The 18452-nt window shown below is 44.4% G+C and overlaps 1 protein-coding gene across 1 annotated transcript in view; it reads right to left on the bottom strand.

Moving 5' to 3' along the window:
* Window positions 1-8493: 8493 nt before the first annotated feature.
* SLC22A16 (solute carrier family 22 member 16) overlaps window positions 8494-18452 on the bottom strand; it is a gene marked incomplete at both ends in the record, with an annotated part of 33091 nt that continues 23132 nt past the window's right edge. The window contains 3 exons of the mRNA XM_082855422.1: window positions 8494-8691; window positions 15655-15754; window positions 16767-16876. Of these exons, the coding sequence (XP_082711548.1) occupies window positions 8494-8691; window positions 15655-15754; window positions 16767-16876 (408 nt within the window). The remainder of the gene's footprint in view (window positions 8692-15654; window positions 15755-16766; window positions 16877-18452) is intronic.

The following is an 18452-nucleotide window of genomic DNA, read 5'->3' as shown; positions in this document are numbered from 1 at the left end:
TTAAGATGTGTAAAATTCCTTCTACAAATAACAAATGCTGGAGAGGGTGTGGAAAAAGAAGAACCCTTTTACACTGTTGGTGGGAATGTAAACTGGTACAGCCACTACGGAGAACGGTATGGAGGTTCCTCAGAAAACTAAAAATAGAATTACCATATGATTCAGCAATCCCACTCCTGGGCATATACCCAGACAAAACTATAATTTGAAAAGATGCATGCACCCCCATGTTCATAGCAGCACTATTTACAATAGCCAGGTCATGGAAGCAACCTAAATGCCCATCGATAGATCAATGGATAAAGGTGTGGTATATATACACAATGGAATATTACTCAGCCATAAAAAAGAATGAAATAGCACCATTTGCAGCAACATGGATGGTCCTAGAGATTATCATACTAAGCGAAGTAAGTCAGAAAGAGAAAGACAAATACCATATGATACCACTTATATGTGGAACCTAAAATGTGACACAAATGAACTTATCTAAGAAACAGAAATAGACTCACAGACATAGAGAACAGACTTGTGGTTGCCAAGGTGCTGAAGTCCAGGAGCTGATGTGATCTCCCTGAGACTGCAGGCGAGCTCAGCTTCACACTCCTCTCCAACAATTTTTCAGGAACTTTTTACTTTGGGCTCTGGAGGTCCCCAGAGCCTCACCTGTGCAGTGTGTTGGGGTCCTCCCTGCCCACCAGCCCCTCCTGCTCTGCTCTGCATGGGCGTCAATGGCTCGAGACATGTTAGCCTTGCTGGTGTGTTAGTTTGCCAGTACATCAAGGGCCTCAAGCCAATGGAACTTGAATAGCTTCTTCAGAGGTTATTGAGGAAGCAAGGCTCATGGGACCAGGGATTCAGCAGTGTATGGCTGCAGGTTGGGGCAGGGAAGCATGGGAGGGGTGAGTTCAGGGAGATTCAAGTCTGTGATACATTGGCTTAGCTCCGACTTGGGACACAAAAGTAGAGCAGAGTCTATAATTGAACACTTTCTTCTTTATAAAATAAGACTTTTAAGACTTACCTGTACAGGGACTTCCCTGGTGGTCCAGTGGTTAAGAATCCACCTTCCAATGCAGGGGACGCAGGTTTGATCCCTGGTCAGGGAACTAAGATCCCACATGCCACGGGGCAACTAAGCCCACCCACCACAACTACTGAGCCTGCATGCTCTGGAGCCCGCACACCTCAACCATAGATCCCACATGCCACAACTAAGACCCTACACAGCCAAATAAATAAATAAATATTTTTTTAAAAAAAGGCTTACCTGTACATCCAAGAAAATCTCTAACGTTTGGTCCCTGATGGGGTAGGTGGGCACCGGGAGAGGCAGGGAATGAATGAAGAAGATGAAGTTACTTAGGGAACAAGAAGCTGTCAGTATATACTGGTACAGTGTGGGCTTCAGAGATAAAATAAGCAGCCATTACTGACCCTTGGCAAATTCAGATAAGACATGAACACCCACAACTCCCAGACACTCTGTTGGGGGGAGATACCACAGACTGGTTTCCATAGTCAGAATTCACAATCTTAAATAAGAAAACATTCCTCTTCACCACCACAAGAATTTATGTACCCCCTTCGCATAATGCCATTTTACAGAATGAACCTTTTGTATTGAGTATGTGGTAAGTATTTGATAGGAGTGATCAAAAGGGGACAGGTCAGCCCCTCAGAACTGACTGTTCAATTGAATATGTTCGGAGAGTATATTTTTAATATGAACTTATACCTAACAACATAGCTATTAACAGAGATTCAGGGGGTGGGGGGAGGACAGATTCAGCTTTTATGGGATCTGAAGTTATACAGGGTTAAGCCCTCTTTTGTGTGTGTGTGTGTGTGTGTGTGTGTGTATATATATATATATACACAAAATCATGAAAGAACAAAATATCTGTAACCACTTTGATGTCATCTGACAGAGGGGAAATCTTACAGAAGGAAAACAGAGTGGAAAGAGGTAGTGGTCTTAACTGATTGCAGTGAATAGATCTTACTTTTGCAAATTTTTTTTACAAAATTTACCAAGATTTATAACCAAATAAACCAATTGCTAAGGTCTTTCTCAAGAGCCCGTGCAAGTGAGGGAAGTGAGTCTGAAGTTTGTGCCTCATTAGCTTCACAGTAAGTCTTCCCTGCAGCTATTATGGGCCAAAACTATCACCAGAACAATCTAAATTGCAGAGTCCTCAAGGGAGAAACATATGTTGTAGGAGACAATCAAATCGGACAGGGACAGCATGATGGGCTCCAAATGCCAGCTGGCCAAGACCAAGGCTGGACAGGACGGCTGCCACACTCTCCTTGACGGCATGGTGGAATCGTATAAAGTGCATGGAGAAACAGCATGGTACAGTACCTGGGTTGTGCAGGGTGGCACTAAATGATGTAGATATAGTATCTCATCTTTTCAGTCCTGTGAGCGACATTTTATTATGATCCTGAATTTTCAAATGAGAAGACTGAGGTAAAGAGAGGTTGATTTGCCCAAGTGAGAAGGCTGATAGCCAGGTTTTTTGTTTGTTTGTTTTAATCCACGTGCTTCCACTGCCCCTCACACTTCATTGCCTGTTGAGGTCAAGTTGATGTATGGTCCACAGTTAAACAGAACTGGTAACAAGGTCATCTGCCTGAAGTTTACCTACTTGTATGTGGGTTGTTTTCTGGGCTTTCCAATGTGGTGGTAAAGCACTCCTTGAAATGTTTACAACCAGAGATGGGTTTGATGTGCTACGTATGACTAGCTTCCAACTATTATAGATATACAACATCCCTGTTTTTCAAGTATAAAATCAGAAAGCTGTGCATACTAAGAAATGCTAGAGGAACAAAGTATGTTTGGCTTCCTGTATGACATATCTGTGAATTGTTATGCTGTAAAGCCCAATTTTTCTCCCAATAAAGTGGGTTTTTTCTCCTTTTGAGTTAAAAACACTCTTTATCAAGGTTGCTGGATATAGGAGCAACATAGAAAAATCAAGCACCCTCCTTTATGCCCAAAATAAACAGTAGAAAATATATTAGAAACTTAACATCTCTAATTGTAATAAAAACAGTTACCTAGGAAAAATACAAGAAATGTGCATGATTTATGGAGAAAATTATACTTCATTGAAAGACATTAAAGACGATCCAAGTAAATGAAGAAATAAACCACAATAATGGCTAAAAGGAGGAGACCTTCAAGATGGCGGAAGAGTAAGACCGGAGATCACCTTCCTCCCCACAAATACATCAGAAATACATCTACATATGGAACAACTCCTACAGAACACCTACTGAACGCTGGCAAAAGACCTCAGACCTCCCAACAGGCAAGAAACTCCCCACGTACCTGGGGAGGGCAAAAGAAAAAACAGAGACAAAAGACTAGGGACGAGACCTGCACCAGTGGGAGGGAGCCATGAAGGATGAAAGGTTTCCACACACTAGGAAGCCCCTTCGCGGGCGGAGACTGCGGGTGGCGGAGGGGGGAAGCTTCGGAGCCGCGGAGAAGAGCACAACAACGGGGGTGCGGAGGGCAAAGCGGGGAGATTCCCGCACAGAGGATCGGTGCCTACCGGCACTCACCAGCCCGAGAGGCTTCTCTGCCCACCCGCCGTGGCGGGCGGGGGCTGGGAGCTGAGGCTCGGGCTTCGGAGGTCGGATCCCAGGGAGAGGACTGGGGTTGGCAGCGTGAACACAGCCTGAATGGGGCTAGTGCACCATGGCTAGCCGGGAGGGAGTCTGGGAAAAAGTCTGGACCTGCCTAAGAGGCTAGAGACCACTGTTTCAGGGTGCCCGAGGAGAGGGGATTCAGAGCACCGCCTAAACGAGCTCCAGAGATGGGCGCGAGCCGTGGCTATCAGCGTGGACACCAGAGACGGGCATGAAACTCTAAAGCTGCTGCTGCAGCCACCAAGAAGCCTGTGTGCGAGCACAGGTCACTCTCCACACCTCCCTTCCGGGAGCCTGTGCAGTCCGGCACTGCCAGGGTCCTGTGATCCAGGGACAACTTCCCCGGGAAAACACAGGGCGTGCCTCAAGCTGTTGAAATGTCATGCCGGCCTCTGCCGCCGCAGGCTCGCCCCGCATTCCGTACCCCTCCCTCCCCGCGGCCAGAGCTCCCGAATCAGTGGCTCCTTTAACCCCATCCTGTCCGGACGGAAACAGAAGCCCTCAGGCGACCTACACGCAGAGGCGTGGCCAAATCCAAAGCTGAGCCCCCGTGAGCTGTGAGAACAAAGAAGAGAAAGGGAAATCTATCCCAGCAGCCTCAGGAGCAGCGGATTAAAGCTCCACAGTCAACTTGATGTACCCTGAATCCGTGGAATACCTGAAGAGACAACAAATCATCCCAAATTGAGGCAGTAGGCTTTGGAAGCAAAGATATATATAATTTTTTTCTCCTTTTCCTCTTTTTGTGAGTGTGTATGTGTATGCTTCTGTGTGTGATTTTGTCTGTATAGCTTTGCTTTTACCATTTGTCCTAGGGTTCTGTCTGTCCTTTTATTTTTTTCTTTTTTAGTATAGTTTTTAGCACTTGTTATCATTGCTGGATTTGTTTTCTAAGTTTGCTTTCTTTCTTCCTTCCTTCCTCCCTTTCTTCCTTCCTTCCTTTCTTTTTTTCCTTCTTTCTTACTTTCTCCCTTTTATTCTGAGCCGTGTGGATGACAGGGTCTTGGTTCTCCGGCTGGGTGTTAGGCCTCTGCCTCTGAGGTGGGAGGGCCAAATTCAAGACATTGGTCCACCAGAGACCTCCCAGCTCCAACTAATATCAAACGGTGAAAATCACCCAGAGATCTCCATCTCAACACCAAGACCCAGCTCCACTCCATGACCAGCAACCTACAGTGCTGGACACCCTATGCCAAACAACTAGCAAGACAGGAACACAACACCACCCATTATCAGAGAGGCTGCCTAAAATCATAATAAGGTCACAGACACCCCAAAACACACCACCGGATGTGGACCTGCCTACCAGAGAGACAAGATCCAGCCTCATCCACCAGAACACAGGCACTAGTCCCCTCCGCCAGAAAGCCTACACAACCCACTGAACTAACCTTAGCCACTGGGGGCAGACACCAAAAACAACAGGAACTAAAAACCTGCAGACTGAGAAAAGGAGACCCCAAAAGTTAAGCAAAATGAGAAGACAGAAAAACACACAGCAGATGAAGGAGCAAGGTAAAAACCCACCAGACCAAACAAATGAAGAGGAAATAGGCAGTCTACCTGAAAAAGAATTTAGACTAATTATAGTAAAGATGATCCCAAATCTTGGAAATAGAATGGAGAAAATACAAGAAACGTTTAACAAGGACCTAGAAGAACTAAAGAGCAAACAAACAATGATGAACAACACAATAACTGAAATTAAAAATTCTCTAGAAGAAATCAATAGCAGAATAACTGAGGCAGAAGAGTGGATAAGTGACCTGGAAGATAAAATAGTAGAAATAACTACTGAAGAGCAGAAAAAAGAAAAAGGAATGAAAAGAACTGAGGACAGTCTCAGAGACCTCTGGGACAACATTAACTGCACCAACATTCGAATTATAGGGGTCCCAGAAGAAGAAAAGAAAAAGAAAGGGACTGAGAAAATATTTGAAGAGATTATAGTTGAAAACTTCCCTAGAATGGGAAAGGAAATAGATAATCAAGTCCAGGAAGCACAGAGAGTCCCATACAGGATAAATCCAAGGGGAAACACGCCAAGACACATATTAATCCAACTATCAAAAATTAAATACCAAGAAAAATTATTAAAAGCAGCAAGGAAAAACAACAAATAACATATAAGGGAATCCCCATAAGGTTAACAGCTGATCTTTCAGTGAAACTCTGCAAGCCAGAAGGGAGTGGCAGGACATATTTAGAATGATGAAAAGGAAAAACCTACAACCAAGATTACTCTACCCAGCAAGGATCTCATTCAGATTCGATGGAGAAATTAAAACCTTTACAGATAAGCAAAAGCTAAGAGAATTCAGCACCACCAAACCAGCTTTACAACAAATGCTAAAGGAACTTCTCTAGGCAGGAAAAACAAGAAAAGGAAAAGACCTACAATAACAAACCCAAAACAATTAACAAAATGGTAATAGGAACATACATATCAATATTTACCTTAAATGTAAATGGATTAAATGCTCCAACCAAAATACATAGACTGGCTGAATGGATACAAAAATAAGACCCATATATATGCTGTCTACAAGAGACCCACTTCAGACCTAGGGACACATACAGACTGAAAGTGAGGGGATGGAAAAAGATATTCCATGCAAATGGAAATCAAAAGAAAGCTGGAGTAGCAATTCTCATATCAGACAAAATAGACTTTAAAATAAAGACTATTACAAGAGACAAAGAAGACACTACATAATGATCAAGGGATCAATCCAAGCAGAAGATACAATAATTGTAAATATTTATGGACCCCACATAGGAGCACCTCAATATATAAGGCAAACACTAACAGCCATAAAAGGGGAAATTGACAGTAACACAATCATAGTACGGGACTCTAACACCCCACGTTCACCAATGGACAGATCATCCAAAATGAAAATAAATAAGGAAACACAAGCTTTAAATGATACATTAAACGAGATGGAGTTAATTGATATTTATAGGACATTCCATCCAAAAACAACAGAATATACTTTCTTCTCAAGTGCTCATGGAACATTATCCAGGATAGATCATATCTTGGGTCACAAATCAAGACCCAAGCAATGCTTTTTAGCCCAGCAATGCTTTTTAAACAACAGTATCTCTACGATTGTCTTAATCTTTTACTTGCCTCTGCAGATAACACTAACGCTTCATCAATTCTAATGTACTGGACATAAGACATATCCAACAGCTAAATTTCAAGAGAAAAGGAAAAAATAATGAACTTCTGATGAAACCCAAGTGAAGAAAATACCCAAAACCTATGGGAAACTTATGTAGAATGCAAACTCCTCTAACAGATAAGGTTATGCCATAATTTTGCATCTGAAATGTTCAGAATCTTAATCTATTTTTGCGAGAAAGAAGTGAAGTTGAGGGCTTCCCTGGTGGCGCAGTGGTTGAGTCCGCCTGCCGATGCAGGGCACACGGGTTCGTGCCCCGGTCCGGGAAGATCCCACATGCCGCGGAGTGGCTGGGCCCGTGAGCCATGGCCACTGAGCCTGCGCGTCTGGAGCCTGCGCGTCCGGAGCCTGTGCTCCGCAACGGGAGAGGCCACAACAGTGAGAGGCCCGCGTACCGCAAAAAAAAAAGTGAAGTTGAGGAAACAAAGTTTATTACTTTACAAAAGTAAAATCTTTACAAAAGTAAATCTTTCTATAAATTATGTTTAAAAGGCAAGAATACTTAAAAATTTTTTTTAATATTGGGAACAGATCCAGATGTCAATTTCCTAGATGATCTACAAACTTAAAATATTTGCGGACCTCCCTGGTGGTGCGGTGATTAAGAATCCGCCTGCGAATGCAGGGGATACGGGTTCAAGTCCTGGTCCGGGAAGATCCCACATTCCTCAGAGCAACTAAGCCAGTGCACCACAACTACCGATCCTGCACTCTAGAGCCTGCGAGCCACAACAACTGAAGCCCATGTGCCTAGAACCCGTGCTCTGCAACAAGAGAAGCCACTGCAATAACAAGTTTGCACAAAACAAAGAGTAGTCCCCTGCTTGCTGCAACTAAAGAAAGCCTGCGCAGCAATGAAGACCCAACACAGACATAAATAAATAAATAAAAATCAAGTTCCCTTTTTTTTAAAAAAAAAAGTTTGCAATACACTAAAATGCCACAGCTTCTATGTACAGGGAATGCGACTTATGGACAGAATTTGGTAAATTTAGGAAAAATCAGACTGTCAGGCTAGAAAACTCACTCCTGGCCCCTAGCAGATGTGTGTCCCTTAACTGGGCCAAACACAAGCACATGTGTCTGCATATTCAAGCCCTCTTCCTTCAGGGTGCTGGAAAGCAAGATATCTTTTTGTGTAGCTATAATTTTTATGGTTAGACAAGTGTTTTTTGATGGGGCATTTCTGAATGACTTGAAAACTTGAATTTAGAGCTATGATTCTCCTAAGAGAGGAAGGAATATCAGAAATAGAATCTTCGAGCGGCTTTGTCCAAAGAAAAACACTTTCACACGCCCCCTCCTCTTCCCAGTTGACAGTCCCGGTGTTGGGGGGAGGGGATCCTGATACTGAAGGGAGTGTGTAGCAGTCCCTCAGGGCTGCAAGAATCAGTAACACAGAAGAACAAATATGGAAAAATATTTTGTGGCAATAAGAAAGCAGTGTAAAAAAAATGCGAATTCTCATCTTGCTTTTTATTTCTTCTACTTTTACCAAGCCATTGTTTCAAAACTTTCTTACAAAATTAAAAAAAAAAAGACACATACACGTGACATGCAGGAGATGAGAATAATGTTCCTCTAATACAAAAGCATTAAACAATATTTCAGGTGCTACACAGCACGTCTGGCACATTTATTTATTAAGACCGGAATCCTCAGAGTTAACCACTGCGATATTTTCTAACGCAGTATTATTGGTTGTGGAAAGTAATTTGCCTGAACTGCTCTCTTTTTCAGTCTCCTCCCAAGTAGTTGTCAGAGGCTTCCCGAGGGTTTCTGGAAGCATGAACGTTAGCACTCCACTCACGAAGGCTGAAGTCCCAACAAGCAACTAGAAGGAATTAAAAAAAGAATAAGTGACACATCGGGAAAGAAGGGTATCCTTCAGAGAATAGTCATTTCTGAACCTTTTTCAGAGGGCAACAGAACTGAATTTGACCTAACAGTTGTCATTTATTCCTTAGTGAGACCTTTTGGTTACTTATGCTGGTCCAGGGGTTCTTTAATTTGTTGACTAGGCTTAATCTGATCACTCATTAACCACCTACTAAATAAATCCCAGTTACTACCTGCATTATTACTCATGTAGGCACTGTCCTAGGAGCTACACAGGGGGAAAAAAGTCCCTGCCCTGTCTTCCCAGACTCCAGAGTCTCATGGGGAAACCCAGAGTCTTGGATTTGGACTTGACGGCCAGGGACTGTCTTAGTCAACCCTGCCCTGGCCCCAAAAATTGACATGCTATCAGCATCCAGTAAATGGTGGGGAATGAATGAATGCATGTATGCACAAATGAATGTTTCAATGAACCAAAACCTACAGAATTTAGGGGGAAACAAAACAGAGGCAATGGAAACTAGCTGCTGCTGTGGGGGAGGGGTAGGTCCAAGTGATTTCCTGTAAAAATTCAGTATTTCTTAACTTTCCAGGTTTTGACACATAAAAGGCAACCTTTTAGACTAGCACCAAGGTGTTTGCTTTTAAAAATGCAAATCACATTAAAAACTAAAGTCTGCACATCTATTCTCTGTTGATCACTATGTAGATTTTGGGTGGATTTTAGAACTAAATCTCTTTATGGTCTGTAAAAACTTTGTCCTTATATAATTTAAACCCCTTTAGCAAAAAATACTGCCCGGGAAGACCCCATAAAAATAAATTAAGGCACCGTTTTTCTGATAAATCGGCATACTTGGTGCTTTCACAGCCTCTGAGACACAGTGCAACTGTGACGCGCTGTGAGGCCACATCACTAACAGACGTGACCCGGGAAGACGGTTCCTTACTTTGTTTGCAGAACGCTGACAACCTAAATCTAGAAATACATGAGTAAGCCTAGAAGCAGTAACAGAATCTAAAGTGACATTGCAAAGGACGTAGAAACCCCAGAAGAGCCCTCTGCCAGGGTCTGAAAAACACTGAATAAGTCTAAACAAGAAATAGAATCAAATGGAATATCCAAGACAAGACTGGATTTTCCTTTTTAACTTGGTGGTAAGAATAGTCAGGCACTAAACAAACTCAGAACCCTCCATCTCCTCTCTCACTCTCAGCAGAAGACCTGGTCTCCCACGGCCCTTGGCCAGCTTCCCCAACCCCACTACAAGCATCCCAAAGACCTCCCCCTCCCCCCACCCCTTCCCACTCCCTCCTGCCCCCTCGCCCTCCTCTCCACCCCCCCACCGCCCCTGCCTCTGGCAAGGAGGAGCCTTTGTCACCTCTCACCTCCTCCTGCGGGTGGGAGGTGGAAGGGTGCCGGTGGGGTGGGGTCTTCCTCCATCAGTAGACCTCCCTTCTTACCCGCTGATTTGTTTTTTTGGAACGCATCAATTGGATCTAACTTTTTAAAAGATCTGTATTGGAGTATAGTTGATTTACAATGTTGTGTTGGTTTCTGCTGCACAGCAAAGTGGATCAGTTATACCTATACATATATCCCCTCTTTTTTAGATTCTTTTCGCATATGGGTCATTACAGAGTATTGAGAAGAGTTCCCTGTGCTATACAATAGGTCCTTGTTGATTATCTACTTTATATATAATAGTCTCTATATGTCAATCCCAATTCTCACTGATGTTTGATCCTTTCCTTTCCACTGGCTAGCTTCCCTCGGTAAAAATAGAAGTTCTTGAGCCTCTTATAACTTCTGTACCCACTCTGCCCAGGAACTTGTATTTGCGACCTGTATGGCCCTGGGCAAGTGACTTAACTTTCCTGCTCCTCAGTTTCCTTATCTGTAAAATGGAAATAATACTACTACCTGCCCCCAAAGGACTGTTAGAAGGATAAAATTAAGTAACACATTTAGGGCACTCAAAACAGGGACTGGCTTATGTTAAGGAGTCGATAAATGGTAGCTATCATTACTACTCTCGAGTCTTTTGAAACAAGCAAAAGAGGCCCTCTGCCTCAGCCCACACCCACTGCAGCCCCCAGCCCATCCTCTCCACAGCGCTCACTGCTTCTCCTTCCATCCTGCTCCCCACAGCATGGCCCACACCCACCACCCACAGAAGCTGCTCTTCCCAGGCCACAGATTCCTAGCTGCCAAACCTGATGCACATTTTCCTGTTCTGCTCTTTCTTAGCCGCTGTCCTGTCCTGCCTTCCTCACTTGCCCTCCTCCTTTGGGGTTCTGGTCACCTCCCTGTCTCCCCGGCTGCTGCATCTCAGTCTCTGCCCTGGACCCCTCTTCCCATCAGGCTTTAAATGCCACCGTTCCCAGGGTTCTGCTCTTCAGTCTCCCTCACCTCTTCATAAGCTGACTCCCAAATCTGTACCTCCCATGGGGGTGTCCCCTGAGCTCCAGACCTGCCTCCTAGATGCCTCCCCCAGCCTCCGCCGTCAAGCAGGTACCTCACATTCATCACCCACAATTCAAGTGCGCTGTCCTTCCCCACCTCAACCTTGTTCCCCCTCTGGGTTCCCTCCAGCCCCGAGAACAACCTTCCCATCCTTCCAGCTGCCCCCCTCCACCATATGCAAACTCATCATGGGTCCTGTGGATACAACTTTTCCATCCTGTCCTCTCCAACCCACCTTTAGGTCTGAATGTTCTTCTGTTCTGCTCTCCTTTGAGATCCTCCCATCCTTTCACCCATATCTCCTGGCTCCCTCAACCCACCCTGGGTGTTAGCAGTAATGCTTGCACCCAAACTCAAACTGGTCAAGTTCCTTTTCCCTCTAAGTCTTTGACTTCCTGTTTCCTCAGCGTGGAACTCCCTTCTCTCCCCCTCCACCTTGCTGACTCTCACTGGCTCCTCCAGACACAGATTAAAGCCCCCTCCTCTGGGAAACCTCCCCTCTAGCCCTAGCCTCGGTTGGTAGCCCTCGCCTACCACCCCATAACCCCTGCATTTCCCTACCACAGCCCTCTTCTCTGGGGCTTCTGCCTTCTGCACCAGACTGGACATCTCTCAGGACAAACGCTGTTTCTTTCATCTCTGCTGCTTATCACCTAGCAGGGAGGCTAATTCAAAATCAACACTCAACCTTTGCCAAATGAGTTCATGAATACAAACAGGATATGAATTAGGTGTCCACTTTTTTTCCTTAGATTACTAAAAAAATGATGGTTGATAATAAAAGCAACAGAAGGAGTGATTTTCATGTGCTTCTTTTTGAAAGAGAAAACATAAGCTTATCTTCTAGATTACCATTTCTATTCCTCAAAATGAAAATACTGGCTCCCTAGGCAGTTTGACACCCATAAATAAGCTTAATAATAATTTATTTTTTTACTCATTAAAAATAACAAGTAACATCTACTACGTCCAAAGGAAGTACCTTCACAGAATAATTTTGCAAATATACACAAGACCCTGCTGACAGAGGTTGTCCTGGGGAAGGGGTACCAGGGTCAGGGTGGAGGAAAAACTTATTTCTCTGTATCCCTTTTAGGACTGTTTATTTGTTTGACCTATGCAAAAGGCATGGTATTTGGGTTTGAACCCAAGTTCTGTCACTTAAATAGGGATAACAAAAACAGTACCTGCATTCTGTGAAGACTACTTCTTGTAAAGCACTTAAAATAGAGCTTGTGGGCTTCCCTGGTGACGCAGTGGTTGAGAGTCCGCCTGCCGATGCAGGAGACGCGGGTTCGTGCCCCGGTCCGGGAAGATCCCACATGCCGCGGAGCGGCTGGGCCCGTGAGCCATGGCCGCTGAGCCTGCGTGTCTGGAGCCTGTGCTCCGCAACGGGAGAGGCCACAACAGTGAGAGGCCCGCATACCGCAAAAAACAAACAAATAGAGCTTGTTACATAACAAGCACTATTTAAGTACCTGTTAAATAAAATTTAAAAACCCCTTTTAACTCTGTAGTCCATAATGAACCGTTATGGATGTTCTTTAAAAAAAAATCTTTATTTGGTTTTAGTGATTTTATAGCAGTTTGCTTTTATAGATTTGTCTATCTTCTTCTGTGTGCCTTAGCTTATTTTTAAAAACATCTTTTCCATTTTTATCTTTTATTTATTTAACAAAGAACATAAAGTGCTAGCACAAAGGAGATGCTTCTGGAAAAGTCCGTGACCTAAAAAGAGTGGTGGATTCTCCAAAACTCCTTTCTGTGTAGGCCAGACCCTATGCCCCCAATTAAGCAAACTTGACTGAGTGCCTGTTACTGGGACACGAGAGAGAACCATGCTGAGACAATGATTCCCAAAGAGCAGACGCATACCACCTGTGTATGCCAGGTGATTTTTTTTTTTTTTTTAAGAACATCTCAAACAATTTGTTTTACTACTTATGAGATTGTTAGTGTATTTTAGAAAAACATATAACTAGTATAACACCCATGATTTCACTGTTACTGTTGTTTAGGGCAAAGCTAAATTTTAAAAGCCATTCTATTTGATTTAAACTATTAAGTAAATTATAGCATGAATGGCACGCAAGGTGAGAGAAATGCTCCAGTGGACTCAGTTGTGGGTACACAAAATGCCCTATCCTGCAAGAGTTCAACAATTTAACTGGGGGACAAAGACATACATGTGAATAATAGAGCCAGACTGCGACAGCAGGCTGTGGAAAGGGTACACACGAAATGCTATGCAGACCTGGGAAAGGGAGAGGTTGCGTCACTGGATCTGGGTGGGCTTCTTAAAGAAGTGGGGTTTGCTCTGGTCTTAAAAGAGGTTTAGCTGCCTCATCTAAACCCCTAGAGCTTTGGGCCTTCCACTAGTCGTCCGGCAGAGGCAGTGCAGGAGGACAAACTAGGAATGAGGCAAGTGGGTCCAGCTCTGGGCTCATTTCCCCAGCCATGCAAGTCACAGCCACTAAAGCTCCAGGACATCCTCATCCAGAAGAACCTGGTGAGGCCGTTGCTCTCCACGAAGCCCAGGAAGACCCTGTGAAAGGGACTTCATAGACATACTGGGAAGAAGTCACTGCCTTAACGCATCTTACAGTCCTGGGAGCCCTCAGGGCTCTGACCCAGATGGAGTGCAGGCTTCTGAGGCAGCCTGGATCCTAAAAGTTCTTGGATTTACCTCTCAAAAAGGAAAAAAAAAAAAGTCTATATCTATCTACCTATCTATCATAAAATGACATAATTTTTTTAAATGCATAAAACAAATGCAGTTTAAGAAATAATTATAAAGCAAACACATCGTGGTCTTGATCACCCACAAGAAAACACTGCTTGTACCCCAGAAGCCGCCCCTTCTCTCCTCCACAGGTGGTCCTGATTTAGTCAATAAGCCTCATCTGCTTTTCTGGTTTTAACATTACTTTCATGGCTACAGAATGTATAAAACTGGTCCCATTCTCTTAAAAAAAGAAAAAGATACATGAAGTTTGTGGGGGGAGGAGCATTCTCTGCAGAGGGGATGTTCGGGCAGAGGACGCCGGCGGGGAGGAATGAGAACAGGGTGTGGAGAGGAGGGGGAAGTGCATGAGGAAACAAAACAAAATAGGGAACATGGGCAGGGGGTCAATCTGGAAAGGCCATGAGTATCAGGCAGAGTTTGGGTTTTGCTCTGAAGGTGAGGGGGCAGTTGGACCAGAGCTCCGGTTCGGCAAACTACTCTGATGGGGCCGGGGGCGTGTGCAGGGAAGGAACCAGAGAGGCAGGCGGTGATGAGGGGCTGGACTGGAGTAGGTGAGTAGGCTGCTTGTGAGAGAGAAGGAGAGGACTCGGTGTCGTGGGTTGGAGGGGGTGGGAGAATAAAAAGTTGGTGCTCAAGGGTCACGCTGCAGGCCACGGACTCCTACCGCAGAGCGGAGACGGGTGGAGGAAATGCAAGTCACCGGCCGGCTGGGTTTGGGAAACGGTGAAGCTGTTTAGTCACCCAGGGAGACTATCCATGGGGCTAGTGGGTCTGCTGCTTGGAAGAGAAGTCAGAATCAGGAGAGGTCACCCGCGCAGGGACTGAGAAAGACAGCCAGAATGGCTCTTGGAGAATGAAGCAATCAGAAGAAGACAGGAGCACGGGAGGAGCCCCAGAGGGAACAGCCTAGAGAGAACGAGGACCAAGAAGTCCCGGAGAGGGAGCCTGGAGGGGGAGGGAGGGCCGGCACACCCAGGGCTCTCCCCTTGGTGGTGCAGCCCCTCAGGCCACCCCCCACATTCCGCACTGTCCGCATCCCCCTGCCCCCTCCCCTCCCCCCATCCTCTTCCTGACCCGGGTGTGTAACAGTGGTCCGCGTGGTTTCCCAAACTCTCAGCCCGGCCACGAGGACACGTGCAAACTGCACAGAACCCCTCGTACACTTCACAACCAGGAGGACGGCTCACACTGCTGGAGCCAGGAGGAAGCACGCAGGCAGCCTTGCCTGTGAAGAGCCCCTCAAGTTTCGGGGATGCTGGAAACCACAGATCCCTACACCTCTCCGCCAGACACCACTGGGTCCTTCCGGGAGCAGCAGCCTCCAGAACTGGCCTTGACCAGCCGTCACACGGTGGGAACACAGAGGCAAGGGCTGGGGGTGGGAGGCAGCCTGCGGATCCAGACAGAAGGGCGCAGGCTGAGAGACCAGAGACCAGAGCCCTCCCTGCGCGTCCCGGCTTCACGATGTGCTGAGCAGAGGCCCTGCTCTGGCTGGCAGAGCTGCGATTGCTTAACAGCTCACAGCCGGAGGCAGGGCGGGATGGGGAAGAGGGGGAGAAGGCAATCAACGAACAAGAAAAACAGCAACCCACCACCCTACTTACCAGCTGGTGAGCTGTTAATTAGGTTTCTATAAACCCCCATAACCGAATTATAAATTGGCTTCCAATAAATAAAAATAAAGGAGGCAGTCAGCTCTTCTGCCTCGCTGCTATCTCAGTAAAGTTCTATCAACTGATGAACACCTGTGGCATGAAGATCCAAACACTGGAGAGGTAAATGCAGAATGGGGCCGCGATGCTCCCCACACGGCCCACCGTGCTGCCACTCCCCACAGCCAGTGACCTGGAAACGCAGAGAGGATTAATACAGCAGCAAGAACAGAAGACAAGAAAGGCACAGGCTGCAGAGAGTGGGGGAACAGCTGCCCAGAGCCCCTGTCCACCCTTCTAGCAGAGAATAAATAGTAAAACTTAACTTAGCTTAATATACTTGGAAATAATTTTACTTTAATTTTTTAAGAATCGTTCATGATTTATATTCTCATTCTGTGAAACAGCAGTGTAAACAAACATGCAGATAATTCAAGACAATTCAAGACCAAAAAAGCAGGGAAACCAATCAGCATCAGCTATGCAGATGAGGCCCTTACATACGCTCATTGAGTCTAATATTGTGGATAACATCAGTCTTGTAGAGCAGGAGTTTATTTGGTGTATGGAGTGGGGATATGGGAAACCGAAAGATTTATATCTATGGAACATCCTATTTCAGTTTTTTAAAGTAAAGCAATATCTTAACGTGCTTTCCTTTAAAAGTTATTTAAACCTTATAGAATGTCTAGTAGGAAGCAAAGAATGTGCCTTCAACAGGAATAAGTATCTCTTATTAAGCCGAGGAGAAAGGCCCCAGGAGAAACCAAACCTGCCACACAGCTTGATCTCAGCCTTCTAGCCTCCACAACTGTGAGAAAATTCACTTCTGTTGTTTGAGCCCCTCAGTCTGTGGTGCTTTGTTATGGCAGCCCTGACAAACTAACACAACTAACATCAGGATATCAAGAGATACAACCTGAGAAAATTAGCCTTGAGTCCATGTAAGTCGACTGTATTTGAGACTTAAAATGGTTTTAGGATAATAAGAGTGTTATTTCAAAACAAGTTCTCTAATATCCTTGCTAATGACGTATAGACAAAGCCTCAGATTCAGAATTAGTGTCATCATGTAACCCTCCCATAGCTCGGAGCTCCAGTAACTTCTACGGAAAGAAAGCATTTATACTCAAAGGCCAGATGTAATCAAATGACACATAAGTGAAAGATAACAAGAAAACAACAGAAAAATAAGTAACTCTTACCTTACAATGGTTGGATACAGCTCTGCTGTATAAAGGTATATAAGGCCAAACGCTGCCCCTATGGAAAATTTTCCAGCCATAGTTGCCACCACACACCAAACATGGTAATCCTGAAAAAATATATATTAGCAAAATAGACCATCATTTTGTCATCAAATAATATTTTTAAAAGAAAAATAGAAAATCCTTAAAATTATTACTTAAAACTTTCTAATTCTCCAGTATTTTTCAGAACAATGAAGAGTTTTATTTTGTAAACTCGACACATGGTCTGCAAAAGCTTTCCATCTTTATGAAATTTAGAGGAAAGTTTTATTGTGCCTCCCTGCAGCCTTGGAGATTTCAAACTACCAAATAAGAAAAGCTATTTGGGGAGAGACACTTTGGAATGAGACCCTCCCAGATGGTTTCTGCTGTCGTCCCTGACATGTTCTATTTCCTGCAGTGGTTCTCAGAGACCTCCCACAGTCGATCTTTTCTCTCCTCCTCTGTCTGCCAGCTGGGTGTTGAGACCCAGGTGACCCTGGAGCTCATGTGTGAGGAGTGGCAGCACCTCTGTCAACCCGAGTCCCTGAATGATTCCATGGAGCCGAACACCCCCTTCACCACTCCCACAGCCACCAACGAGGTACACCCACATCGAACTTTCTATGAGCAAGAAATAAATGTCTATGATGTGAAGTTACTGAGATTCGGTGGTGCCTCTACTAAGGCAACCAGTGTCACCTTGTCACCTTAATTACTATTGTAGACGATATTTGTTGAATGAATTAATGGGACTTAAAAATTTTGTATTGTGTTGACATTACCATTTGGAGAGAAGTTTTATTAGAGGAGAAAAATTTGTGGCTAAGGGTTAGTACTCTATTTCTAGAAATCCCCATCAGCCACTTTCCTGTCTTCCACATTGCCGTTGGGGCTTAACCACCGTAGAAACTGAAGGTTCTAGGGTTTCCCTAAATCTTCACCGCTCAAAGACAGCTGCCATCAACTCAACAAATATAACTGCAAGCTACTTAAAAACACAAACAAAAAGGGTGTGGATGAAGCTCCCTCAAATTGGCAGAGACCTCCTTGTCTTAAGCAGTTTTAACTGATGTGTATCAGTCGTATATATCAATCACCTGGAAACGTCAATACATAAAACATTTGATTCACCAAACCTGATAATTAAGTGAAGCGTTACTATAAAAGGAAGTCACTGGTTAGCTTAAGTTAAATTTCAAACAATATGCAAAACTTAAAATGCCTTGTTCTAAATGTTGAGATACTATTGCTTAATAATTATTAAATCGATTTAAAACAAAGTATTTTAAAGTATTGTTATAGTGACCACATTTTCCATATTGAGAATGAAAATACAGGTTTTCCATTTCGGGGGGAAAGAGAAGAGCACTTCTGGGTGCAAGAGGTATTCTAGGGGATGGAGTTTGCCAAAATACTGGAATGTGAAAGTCGTTTCAGTAGTTTATGGCACTGTTTCTCGCTAAGAAATTGAATTTTAAAAACAAGCTCCTTGGGGGATTTATGCACACTAGAAATTGGAAACTACTAATCTACCACAGTGGGGAAAAAAAAAACAAGACTACTTAAACTGGACCAATCCTGAACATAAGACTCATCATATCTTTCAGCTGTCTCCATGGCTTCCTCCCTCCTTCAGGTTTCTGATCAAATATCACCTTC

Source organism: Leucopleurus acutus (assembly GCF_964270905.1).
Source record: "Leucopleurus acutus genome assembly, chromosome: 15".
Lineage (NCBI taxonomy): Eukaryota > Metazoa > Chordata > Mammalia > Artiodactyla > Delphinidae > Leucopleurus > Leucopleurus acutus.
The sequence above is the reverse complement of the archived record's forward strand: the minus strand, read 5'-3'. Positions and strand labels throughout refer to the sequence as shown.